Source organism: Syngnathus typhle, linkage group LG15, assembly GCF_033458585.1.
Source record: "Syngnathus typhle isolate RoL2023-S1 ecotype Sweden linkage group LG15, RoL_Styp_1.0, whole genome shotgun sequence".
Taxonomy (NCBI): domain Eukaryota; kingdom Metazoa; phylum Chordata; class Actinopteri; order Syngnathiformes; family Syngnathidae; genus Syngnathus; species Syngnathus typhle.
The window spans coordinates 8313118-8326992 of NC_083752.1; the positions used below are offsets into that span (position 1 = coordinate 8313118).

The window sequence follows — 13875 nt, forward strand, 5'->3', positions numbered from 1 at the left end:
TGCTTTATCACTGCTACACTTTATACTTATCTTATTTCGTATTTATATAGAAATGTCACTTTTTATTCAGCCGAAATATCGTTTCATTGTTGAGAGCCGTATGCAACGAAATTTCGTTTTGTGTGCAAAATGACAATAAAGTCTGTCTGTCTGTCTATCTATCTGTCTATCTATCTGTCTATCTATCTGTCTATCTATCTGTCTATCTATCTGTCTATCTATCTATCTATCTGTCTATCTATCTATCTATCTATCTATCTATCTATCTATCTATCTATCTATCTATCTATCTATCTATCTATCTATCTATCTATCTATCTATCTATCTATCTATCTATCTATCTATCTATCTATCTATCTATCTATCTATCTATCTATCTATCTATCTATCTATCTATCTATCTATCTATCTATCTATCTATCTATCTATCTATCTATCTATCTATCTATCTATCTATCTATCTATCTATCTATCTATCTATCTATCTATCTATCTATCTATCTATCTATCTATCTATCTATCTATCTATCTATCTATCTATCTATCTATCTATCTATCTATCTATCTATCTATCTATCTATCTATCTATCTATCTATCTATCTATCTATCTATCTATCTATCTATCTATCTATCTATCTATCTATCTATCTATCTATCTATCTATCTATCTATCTATCTATCTATTGTCAATTCAAAACATGGTAGAGCTAATTGCTGGATCTGCTTGGCTACAGCTATAAACAAAATTGAACCGTCTTACAAATTAAGTTTATATGGGATCATTCATCCTGAATGTGACAAACTGGACAGAAAACAGAATCAAAAGTCAAGTTTGAGATATTTAAGAAAACCTTTATTTGTGACTTTTTAACAAAACACATTACCAGGTTGATGAAGTCATTAGAACCACTATTATCACCTTAACAATAAGCAGGTGTACAAAAGAAGTTTATGAACAGATCTGCACTGTCATTAGCATGTGCCACCCACTGTCACACCCAGTGACTGACAAATATTCACTATACACGAGCAGAGAATACATCAACTTTTTTTTTTTTTACATTTTATTTATTTTGGATTTTTTTTGGTCCTCTTTTTCAACCTTTTTTGTTTTCATTAAGTAAGGAATAGTTATGGAGGGTGTGTACATGAGTTCACAACAGTGTTTGTTTGATCATTTCAAAAGTTCAAGGGTCAATTTTCTTACCAATGTAAACCATATGCCCCCCAAAAAATTCATAGCATAACACAGTAGCATCAGGAATATACAGACGATCCAGTGCTACTTTTACAGGATAAAAAAAATGTCATACTTTTAGGTTTTGCCACAAATTCGAGTACCGTAATTTCCGGACTATAAGGCGCACCTTCAACGAATGGCCCATTTTAAAACTTTGTCCCTATATAAGGCGCACCATTAATGCATCATGTCCGATTTTTAATCCAAATCAAATCATTCTCCATTTTATCTTTTTTATTTCAACTTCAGACGCAACAAACTATTTTATAATCACAAAATAATGATCCATAGTCTTTTTGATTCTTGATTCATAGTCTTCAGCGGGCCACTTATGATTGATTTCATGACACAATGCTTCGGGCCAGTTTAAATTTAGGAATTTGGTGCATATATAAAGCGGACCGGACTATAAGGCGCACTGTCGGCTTTTGCGAAAATTCTAGGTTTTTAGGTGCGCCGTATAGTCCGTAGAATACGGTACTGTTTGTATTGTGTTGTGTGTACATGGATTTGTATTCAGGTTTATGTTATCCAATACACATTTCCCAGTGAAAAAAGGTCTAATATATATCATTTTCTTTTTTGTATACTATTTGTTTTTGCTTTTAACATGCAAACACTTGGTGATCTGACAGCACAGATGTACACCTGACGGACGGACGGACGGGGGCAAGGAAAGGTGAGCATGGTTGGTTTTGAGCATGATAACAGTGCCCACAGCTGTGACTGGAAATAGGATGGTTCCAGAAACGTAACACTGACAGACTTGAGACACGTCCACTTGCATTGCCTTCAGCTCAAACTACACATCTCCTCCCATGCTAGATTCCTCAAGTAAGGGCAAAATAAAGTTAATCTTTTTTTATACATTTGTTTATACACTAGCAAAACAGCTCATAAAAAAACAACGACTTATTTGCAGTAACTGAGCTTACTCAGTAAAATAAGACGGTCACCATGTTCAAATTCTTGTTGGTGCGAATGGTAAACTGCCTTCCAATTTCAAACCTTTTTCAATGTTCTCGTAACATTGATGGATGGCTCAGATACAAGTATTCAACACAACTTCCTCTGATGACATAATAAGGGAACAATGCCAATGTTTGACATTAGGTAGTACAGTGTCCTCTGTTTGTGAATATGGATCATGACACAACCAGTCCTACAGTCCATTTTTACGGGTGGTATTCCCGACTACGTCGATTCGGGTGGAGGAGGACGAGGAGGGAGGAAAAAAGCAGCGGGCAAGCACATCCTACAAGCACTGAAGCAGTCGAAGCGGTGGTGATGAGCTTGAAGAACATCTACTTAACATTCAAAGACAGAAGAAGAGGGATCAGGCTTGAACAAGCAACCGTCTTGCCTCACAGCCTCGGAACACACTCTCGTTATTAAGAATGCCATCAAACCTCAAGAATAGCGTGCATGTTCTATATGTTTGCACTTTGGATATGCAGCACTGAGAAGAAAGTACAATTGATGTTGGGGAGTCTGTGTTTACAATAATGTGTGTTTCAGATTGAATATGATGGTGCACAACTGGATTACGTCCCTTTAGAGTTGTGCTGTTTAGATCAACTGCACATAAATTACACTGCGTCACAAGAGTACAAGAGGCAACAACAAAATAGTCAAGCTAGCAATAAAGATGGTGCAAATCATACCAAGTCTCATAATTGCACTCACCAAAATTAAAGGATGTAATTTTAATTTACATTAAATTGTGTTCTTAAAAGATTTGAGGTCATTTAAAATGTTCCCAAATAATTTCTTGTACTTTTTTTCAGTGTTTGCTCAGATAAAGTTCTCATTCGGTGTTATTCGAGATAGGATGAACACCTTGGTTCATATTTATTATTGCATCAACCTATGTTTAATTTGCCCCAAATAATCAGTCCTTTTGGCTGATAGGCTGAACATTACTTTAATGGAATGAATTAAGAATATCTAATTTCCAATAAATATTGATGTTGGCCTATTTTACAAAATGGTCATGTGAATTTCAAGAGGCTGCCTTAGGAAAAAAATAATAATGCAAAAATGGTTAATATGGCCCAATCAATATGGTTTTCTTATTTTTAGATCACATTGTCATGCTAAAACAGGATAAAATGTCTAGTTAGGCCCAAGTGTTGTAAACGTTAAACACATTGTGACATTGACCTGGGAACAAACTTCATACAGTTGGTACAAGCCAGTGTAGATTCTGAACGTTGGCAATGTGCTATCGTATACTGACAGATTGCTGTATTTTGAGTTGATATCTTTGTGCCACCTTACCGTCTGCATAGCAGTTATTTCTTTTTCAGGTTTTCATTCTTTTTTTTTGAAATAGAAAAGACCACATTTGCTGAATATTTACGATATCTACTTAATACTGACGAAAAAGTCTTATTTTTCAGTTTGGCTTTCACTTATCTAGATGCGACAGTATGCAGGGTTCATTTGTTCAAGCATGCTTTCCTGACAATAGTTGGATACAAATCGCTTTTTTTATGGCATTTTGATTTTCATTATACAAACTTGGGAGTGAATGCAATTTTCAAGCTACTATACCAATCCCCCAAAAGGCCATCTGAATATACATTTGAATAGAATGAACTACTATTGGTCAAAGTTGAAGGCCAAATGAGCCATAGAAGAGAGGAGGCGCATTTGTCGAGCAGGTTTGCTTTGTGCAGAGAGCCGAGCTCCACCGAATAAGCGATTGGCAAATGTACAATGTAAGTAGAGTGTGTACTGTGATGCATATGCTGCAGAGACTCCTTCATATCAATTTGGCTTTTTGGCTCCGTAATCAGGATGGCATCTTAATAGCTTCAATTCAGCCCTCTTTAATCATCCCCTCCATCATCCTTCCCTTTCTCTTTCTTTTCTTTTTTATCCTTCTTCTTTTTCTTCTTCTTCTTGGCTTCCTCCTTCTTTCCAAAGCTTATGAAATCCCCTTTATCGTCAACAGGGCCGGGGTCATGGCGGATAGAAATGATGGCCGGGGATCCGGGGATGATGAAGGCTTCAGGAGGAATCTCGCCAGGTTTCAGGCCCTGTGGCGGGCAGTAGCTTTGTCCGGCTCCGTATCGGAAGTGCCAGCTGTTGCTGTTGACACCGGCTCCTACTGGAGGGGAGAGCTCTCCACCACCTTCACCGTCTAAAATAAAATACAACACGTCAAATAAGATCGACTTCTAATATTATAAGCATTGAGTTTACAAAAGAAGATTCGCTTTAAAATCATTTGAACGGTTTGCGGGTATCCAGAGTGTCTGTGATTGCAATAGTGAGGTGAAAAGGTCACAAAAGCACAAACGAAAAAGGAAAGGGAATGCTCGATGAGATCCACTGAGATGTAGACAGCGAGGAGCAAAGCAGTAAGGAAGAAGGGGGCGGGGGGCAGCATAGCAGCAGACACGGTGCTCTCAGGCCCACACCAGTTCTCTCTCTCTTTCTCTGCTCTGACCTACTTTCCAGCAGCATTTTATTTAGATCAAACAAGCCTATGCCAAAAGATTCTTCTTGATTTTTCTTTGTAGGCTATTTATGATATTACTGGAATGCTGAGATGGTTTCAACTACTCTCCCTTCTGGGAAGGACGACTGTTACACAGCCGTCCACATTTCTAACGAGTTCATCAAGTCAATTACATGCATGCACTTGTGGCAGAGGGCAACAGTCGGCAACTTGGCATTGTTGACCCGTCAAAACATTGTTATAAAAAGCAATCTTGACAATAGTGGACACCAATTTGTACCAGCATAACTCACTATTCACATAAAAAATATTTTGCTAATATTTTTGATGGAATAGAAAGTGGCAACTTCAGTTTGAGTACAATATGAGGATAACAAACCAACTCTGAAAATCTAAATGATGAATATTAAAGAGAAAAACAAATCCAGTCTGAATTTGGATTTATTTTCCACAATGTGCCAACAAGAAGAGCAAGTAAGTTAATTACTCCGTGTAAATGAGCTTCTTAATGATACAGCAGTGTCAGATTAGACGATTTTATCTCACCATGTAAATCCCGTAATACTGTGATGCTGTTCTGTTTTTGAGGATTATGACATTTGACGGAATGCATTCAATTCGGCCGTTAATCCACAGAAGAGGCACTAGCATTGAAAACATTGGAGGTCTTTTTCAGACCTTATTTAATAGCCAAAATATAGAAATTTGCTCTCCCTACCACGCAAAGTAAAATGCAAGAAACAACCAAGTCTATTTTACTTTGTGAGACATAAGAGACAATAGCGACCACACAACACTGTCATTCTTCTTTTCCTTCAGCTCTATCAGCAATTTCCCTCTGCTGCAGCAATTTATATTCTTACGCTTGACCAACTGAAGCAAAATGTCAAGTGGCTGAGTTTAATCAAGTGAATGTTGTCTTGAGACGTCCCTGTGGTGGCTGGAGCAAATCTTGTCCAAATACAGGCACAGGTATAAATAAGAGATATTGGCGTGTGTGCGCGCTTAGCCTGCAAAAACCATGTTTGGAATTCTGCCGCTGTTCATGCTTTCCTATCCATCACACAAAATGTGGATCAGAAATGAATTAAGGAGAAGGTGCAGTCCTTGAGGTGGTTGCCATGACACCTGATGTTGATTGAAGCTTTGCATTGTAACCCATATTTGAAATAGACTCTTAGTTTCCTTCCCAATCTATCTTTGCATTTTTGTCATTCTATTTTGAAGATGTATATTGTGTATTTCTTCCTCTGTATTTTCTTTCCTTATACCTCACCGCTCCATTCTCCTCCTTTTGGTCTCTAATTCTTCCATTCAGAGATATGGCTGGTTGCCATGGGAACAGCCTTCACCCACTCCCTGCTGATGGAGGGTGCGGCTGCTGCAGCAATCTCTTGGTTAGACAGTGTTGCCAGGCAACAAGTCACATGGTGTTCCCTAGCAACAACACTACTGCAGGAACTTGCCAATCCTCTTAACCTTTCTCGTTCTCCATCCCACCAACACCCCCCCCCCCCGCACCTCTCCTTTGTACCTCTCCTTAGCTCTTCCGCTCCTAAATTACTTTCAATACTAAGGGCTCTGTTTTTTTTTTTCTCACTGCAGTCTCATATTACTGATAATAGCTTTTGTCATCGCCTTCATGGCATTAGACAAATGTCTCCTCTTTTGGGCCACTGGGCCAGTTACATAAACACCGTTTTGAGGTGGCTGCAATTAATATTCATCAAATCATGCTGGACAAATTCATCATGATAACAATTCACTGCAATTTTCAAAAGAAAAAAAACCCCGTTGCCTTTTAATGCATATTAAAAATGATCGACTTGCGAGCTGGTGCATGAATATGCCTCTGCACTGAACCACCATGAACAGAATTGTCTCCTCATGCACACAATGCATTCCTGATATGCAAACTGTGCAAGCTGGTATTTCAGAAAATTGTATGACCAACAGAAGCAGATTGAACAAATAAACATTTCTCATCCGTAAACCAACACAGAATATGGCATAAATTGCCTCTTTAACACATAAATACACCCTTGGTGAGCTACAGCGAGGCATATTTTACCACTGACTGGCCAAGTGAGTGACTGTGATGAAACGTCTCACTTTGGAGTGTGTACCCATGCTCTAATTCCCAATATTAGACAGAAAATCAATAATAGGCCGGAGGAAGGAGTGAAACAGATCACAGTGTACCGAACCCCCCCCACAAAAAAAAACCTCTTTTAAGCCAGCAAAAGCTGTTTCTCAGCCATTAGCACTGAGCCAATGTGTGTAAATAATGAAGCACAGGTCATGTTTGAGGTCAGCACTATTTACATTGCTTGTGATGCCACAGATGTTCAACTTTACCACCCACACAGTGCAAAGCATTGTCTATTTTATGGGGGAAAGAACAGCAACATTTTTGAATGCCCAGTAATTTGAATGGTTAGCAAAAGCAGTGTTTTAAGATAAAGATTGAGTCTAAATAATGATATTAATTCTGTTAAGTCAACCATTAACTGGGAGTAATTCATCTGAGCAATTATTGCAGCAACACAAAAATTATGCAGATCAGCTGAAGACAAAAAATGTTTTCAATTTCAGGTCAGCTTCAGTCAAGTGAAGGTAATTTGGTTTCCATGCAAATGTAACAATTTATTTCCTGTGGTTACTTTGCAAAACTTTATTTTTTAATCCTTTTCCATCTAAACGCGAGATTGTCTCCTCACCTGCAGCACTGGACACTGTAGGCCAGTTCTGGACCAGCATGCCCTGAGCTCCCTGCATCACAGAGGCCTCTTCCATGTGAACCGAACTGAAAAACACAACACTTGAAGTGAGAGGCTTTATCGGAAAAAGGGCCCTCTGCAATGCAGTATATCCAGAAACTCTTAAGTGCAACACTAATGTTAGGACGATGGATGGCCGTGACACGAATACAAAATGTTCACTAAAGAATGTTGTGCTTTTACTCGCTAAAATGCTGATTACTTTATTGGGGTATGGCAGACAAAAAAATTGTGTATTTTCTTTCTTCCCCCGAGTGATTATTCCAGAAATGTGGGTCAGTGAATTTGGTGCTACATACAAAATGCGTAAAGAGTAGAAGATTACAGTATGCCTGTGTCGGGGTTAAGTGTTAATGAGAGCATCTCCTCTGTCCATGAACATTACAGGCTATGACATTCTCAAGACGGCGGCGGCAAATTGCAGTGATGGTTTCTGTTAATCCACATCATGTTATAGTCACTGGTGACATGATGCACATTAGGATACTTCATCACCATAGAAATTAACACTAATTTCTAATTAAAGCAAACTTGGATGGAGCAGAAGAGTGAGCAAAAGAGCAGTCAGTACTGTTGCCATGAAATTATGACAATTCAAGACAAAGGAGATGCATGTGGAGGAAAAAACTCATTAGTGTGAGGTTCCAGATGTCCTCGTATCGCATTAGAGCAACATTTGATTGCATATATTTTTTTGCATCTATTTGTAACCTGATTAGAACAAAATTCAAAGACCAGACGGGGATGGAAATTGCTTGAATTGTATTCAAAATGATTTGGTTCGTTGTTAATGAGATTCATGCTTTCATGAAAATCCCTTCATTACTCAGACAAAGATGGGAAATATTCTGTTCTAAATTCAAACCTTAAATAAACTCAAAACAACAGTCTCAGATACATGTTGAAAATATTTCCAAATAATTAAATTCAGATGTTTTGACGATGCTGCACCCTATATTCAATGTTTTTATCTATTGTATTTAATTAAACTAATGTTGGGATTTGTTGCAGTACTAAAGCAAAAAGTCTAACTGCAGTCCAAAATGTCCTATGTTGTCTATGTTAACATTTTCACACCTCCAGGAAAAAAAAGTGTATAAATAAACAGTGCGTGCCGGGTTAGTTATATGTGCAGACACTGATGTGTGTGTACATCAGCTAATCTGCGAAAGGTCGTAACTCATTTGTCCTTCCTGCTTCCTGCTTAAAGACTGCAACTGGGGGATGTGATGCTCAGAATGTAAATGGCCTGCCTATATAGTATTACACTGCAGAGAAGATTCACTGCATTCACTGATGAGAGATGCCTTGAAGGATTTTGGGGGTTAAAAAAGATGCTGAGGGTCAACTCTTTCATCCTGACAGCGGCAGATTCCGGTTTGCAGTTTAAGTCAGGCTTTGGAGGACTGCTTCTTATATAAGGTGACTCCAAAACAGTTACTTACCTCTGCACCCCGGCCCTCAAAGATGCAGAATATCGCCAGTCAGCGTTCGGGGCTTTTGGCTGAGCGTGCAAGAGGTGAGTGGAAAAGCGGATGAGAGGGAGATAGAGAGAGATAACACCAAAGAGAGTTTAGTTCAATCTCATACAGTGCAGAGCCAGGCCAGGCTAGAGCCTCATTAATTTATAATGACACACATTCTTGTTCTGGATGTGATTGGAGCACACACACAGACATCCATATTGATATCCACAACAGGACAGACGTTAACGCACGTGCTTGTACTAATTAAGGTTAGTGATCGATTTTTGACGTTTTTGTTATTCCCTCCAAACTGCTGTAAATGAAAGAGTCCTGCTCTTTTAGCTTTGTGAGTCTGTAATGTTCCCCAGCAGACTTGTGGTAAATTATCGGCCGGAAAACTAATAAGCAAGAGACATCATTGCCCCGGTAACCACACCCATTGCTTCTGGTCTACTTTTGCAGGGTATTATGGGATACAAGTATGTCAACACTGTAAAGGTTGTCTACAATTCTATTTTTTGTAAAGAACATGTTCAAATGTAACTTCATAGTTTTTACTCAATTTTGCAAAATAATCATGTCAATATAAAAGCTACATACATTTTTAGACAACTAGGTCCTTAAGTTCCGTGAAGAATAGTTTAATGTGCTTTACTTTAATGAACGTCTTTATTCATGGTCTATTAATTTTGTTTGGCCCTTTCAGAATAATTTTCAACTCGACTAGTTTACACATTCATGACTGAATGCCACTACTAAATTTGTCTTTGGTCAACTCTTCATTCAAAATTCGAACCAAAATTTAATTCTAATTGTAAAACATGGTTAATTAATGTAGACCCACTCGGTGAACTGTCTCAAAGACTGTATGAGTTGTAAATGCTCATAATGAAACTGAAAATGGTATTGCATATTTTCAATGAGAACAGAATCATCCTTTTTACATCCTTAGTGCAAATTGGCCAAACCACAAGTCTCAATCTTAATTTTGCTTGACAACTAGTCTTGTAGTAACTTTTACTGAGTCCATCAAAGTGCACCAATCCAACTGTAAAATCTTAGTTTCATTCAGACACAGACATGCACGCTTAGCTCAAGCCCACTTGGTCAGATAAGGAGAGCAAAGAGGTAACGACATGACCCGCTCTGAGAGCGAATGTGATGACAACCTCAAATGGAGACACAAATCTCTGAATCATCAGAAATCACACAGGGATGTGGCAAATCATCAGGACTGACGTTAATGTAGTGTGAGTGCTGAGCTGGGCTAGGCTGAGTGCCTGCACGGTATCACGGGCGAACTGAACCAAAGCGAACGAAGCCCAGCACTCATTCAGTTGTTGGCTTCCACGCCGGAGGGGAGCAAATAGGCAAAGTAATAGTACCCATTTAAAATGAGACAACGGCATCTTAACCGGTAATAAACGGTTCCATCTGCATTAGGACTAAAGTTGAGAATGTCTTTGAGTTTATAGTATAGACACGACATACCTCTGGGCAAATTTGAAGTGAGGCATCCGGCATGCTCAGCCTGCGTACAAATCCGCTTCCGCTTGTGAAGAAGCGATCGGCACCGCTGCCCCAGGTGCCACTGATGGGCCTTCCTGTGTTGTAGAACATGAAGGTGTCACTGCCAGAGGTGGCAGTCAAGCAGGTCTTGTAGCAGTAAGTCTTTGTTAGCGAGCCATTCCCGCGCACTTCAATGTAGTGAGGCTCAACTTTAAGGTCTCTTCGGAGTACCACATTGTTATTCGGTTGCCCTGCGGCTCCCCCGGCAGCTCCACCTCCGCCGGCACTCACGCTACCGTTCCCGCCGTCAGGAGGGGGTTTCTGTGACCCACAGCAAGGAGAGCAGGAGCCAGGTTGGGTACAATAGGCATGGCAGCGGACAATCGCTAGTACCACCACGGTGACCAGGAAAACAAAGGTGGTGGCACTCAGAGCGACAATCAAGTAGAGAGTTACGTTTGAAAGAAGCAGTGGGCTGTGGGGTCTGATGATCCTCTTGGGGTCTGGGACAATCTTGGGGGGCACTTCCATGACCGCCACGTTGATGGTGGCGGTGGAGGAGAGGGCAGGCTGCCCATGGTCTTTCACTAAAACTGTCAGAGCAAATGAGGTGGAGTTGTCTTCCAGGATCCTGCGAGTGGTCCTGATCTCCCCCGTGTGTTCGTGCACCTTGAACAAGTCCAGGTCCGTTGCTGTATCCAGCATGTACACCAGCCAGGCGTTTGGACCGGCGTCTGCGTCGTATGCCACCACTTTGGTCACTAAGGCGCCGGGATCTGCGTTCTTTTGAACCGTCTCCAAGGAGCGCGTGCCATTACCCGGAGGGTTGACGATGAGTGGTGCATGGTCATTCTGATCCATGATGTAGATGTAGACGGTGGCTACGCGACTAAGCGGAGGAATGCCCCCATCCTGGGCTTTGACCTGGAAGTGAAACTCTCTGAGCGACTCATAGTCGAAGGCTCGCAGGGCATAAGCCTCCCCAGTATCGGCCTTGACGGAGACATAAGACGTAACAGGGATGCCGTGGTTATTGTCATTGAGCACCGTGTAGGTGATACGTGCGTTTTCCTTGATGTCAGCGTCTTGAGCTTTCACAGTGCACAACGAGGCCCCGGGGCCATTGTTCTCAGTCACATAGACAGTATATGACGTCTGCTCAAATCGCGGTGGGTTGTCGTTGACGTCAGCCACGTCGACCTGGATGGTCTTCTGAGAGGAAAGGGGGGGGGTTCCTCCGTCGGTGGCACTCAGAGTGACATTGTAGGCATCGGTGGTCTCGCGGTCCAAGAAGGCTGAGGTAACCAGGGTGTAGTAGTTTCGGAAGGATTTGATCTTGAACGGAAGGCCTGCTGGGATCTCTAAAGACACCTGCTTGTTAGCGCCGGAGTCCCGATCGGTGACGCTAATGAGGGCCACGACTGTGTCGGCGCGAGCGTCCTCCCTCACCGGGCTGGACAGGGACGACAGCACAATCTGAGGGACATTGTCATTCACGTCCACCACTTCTACCACCACCTTACAGTGTGCCGCCACTGCTCCAGGGCCTTTGTCCATCGCTTGGATGTACATCTCATAGGAGTTGGTCTCTTCATAGTCAACATTGCTGGTTACTCTTATTTCTCCTGTATTAGTGTCCATGCTAAACATCTGCCTCACTCGCTCAGGGGTGTAGCTGCTGAAAGAGTAATACACCTCTCCGTTAGTGCCCTCGTCCAAATCAGTCGCGTTCAATTTGATAACCAGGGTGTTTTTGGGCGAATTCTCCAACAGTTTCACCTTGTACACAGAGTTGTCAAACAAGGGAACGTTGTCGTTTGAGTCCAGGACTCGCACGTTAATGATCGCCGTGCCTGTTTTCTCAGGTGTCCCACCATCAACAGCACTTAAAATTAACTGGTGGTAAGGCGTTTGCTCCCGATCAAGGGGCTTTTTCAGCACGAGCTCGACGTGCTTTGTATTTAAGGAGGGTTTGTTAGATACCAGCGCAAAATGGTCGTTTGTGCTCAGCTGATATATACGAACTGAATTGGACCCAATGTCCGGGTCCTGGGCATTTTCAATTGGGTAACGAGAGCCCGGTAATGCAGATTCTGTGATCTCAACTTGATACTCATCCCGGGGGAACTGTGGTGCATTATCATTGACATCCACTATCTCCACCACAATATGGTGCACCTCAGTAGGATTTTCCACCAGGACCTCCAGATTGATGAGGCAGGTGCTGGATAAATCACACAGCGCCTCCCTGTCGATCCTTTCATTAACAAGCAATTTGCCGTTTTTAGGGTTGACAATCACGTAGCGTTTGCTGCTGCTGCTGCTGGAGGTTACCTTGATTTTTCGGCTGGCCAGCTTTCGAATATCCAGCCCCAAGTCATGCGCCAGATCACCGACCAGTGCCCCATTTTCGAGTTCTTCCGTTACAGAATAGCGCAACTGTCCAAACGAAAGGCCACAAAATAAGGAGAATATCACAAAATAATAAAAAGGCACATTGCTCCCTAGCCGGTTGCGTATCCCCGCAACAGCCATTGCAAACTCATAGGATCCGCAGACGGATTAAATGCAGCCTTCCGCCTTTTTAACTTGCAGTACCATGCGTCCCAGCACCTCATTAAGGTTGGCTAAATGGACTCCAGCTGAATGAAACAGAAGTCGCTCATCCATTGTTGGACCCGGCGGTGGCAAATCCTCTCCAGCTCACCCATATTTCCTTTGTCCGTGATGCGTTTTTTTCCCCGTCTCCAATGCGCGCTCCTGACGGGTGTGTTTCCTCGCCACTGGAGCTGTGAGATCTGTCAAACGAGCCACGATGTCTCCTCGTACCCTTTCAAATTAAAATTGCCGCAGCTGGGGAGTGTATTTGTGGGACACTCGGATATTGTTCAAGGAAACCTACTAAATTTGGTGTTACATTGGGGAATTACGTTGGTTTCTGTAACATCGACCTGTATTTCTAAGATCATTTGCAAGGCGAGATACCCTCCATTAGTTTTGTTTTGGAAACCAAAACCGGCAAATAGTGCAGTGAATACCAATGACTTCACAGTTGTAGTGGTTCATCCCACCCTTGCTCGCGCTCAGACTTCGGTACCCCCCCCCCCCCCCCCCCCTCCCTCCCCACCGATCTCTCTCCACCCAAAGAGCCAATGCGATGTCGCTTCTGGGAGTGCTTTCGTCGTACACGGCCAATTATTAAAGCTGCTATAAAATACATGCACGTCGTTATTTTGCAGTGATATTATTGACAATTAAAATAGGCTAATAGTTCAGATAAAATCCACCGTATGTCTCACACGAGGAGTGATCGTTTAAGGTGAGCAAAATGTATAAATGCAATGAATGCATTCGATCAACAGCCACGATGGGGTGTTGTCCGTCCGTGGAAGTTTAATTAACATGACGG

General features: G+C 41.7%; 1 protein-coding gene across 1 annotated transcript; it reads right to left on the reverse strand.

The window, feature by feature from the left end:
• Positions 1–833: 833 nt before the first annotated feature.
• LOC133168610 (protocadherin alpha-C2-like) lies at positions 834–13217 on the reverse strand. Its single transcript, XM_061300276.1, has 4 exons — positions 10449–13217; positions 8937–8995; positions 7432–7517; positions 834–4390 (listed from the first exon to the last, which is right to left on the reverse strand). Exons 1-4 carry the CDS (start codon positions 12999–13001, stop codon positions 4077–4079), a joined length of 3012 nt encoding a protein of 1003 aa, XP_061156260.1. The 5' UTR covers positions 13002–13217; the 3' UTR covers positions 834–4076.
• Between the last annotated feature and the right edge of the window lie 658 nt (positions 13218–13875).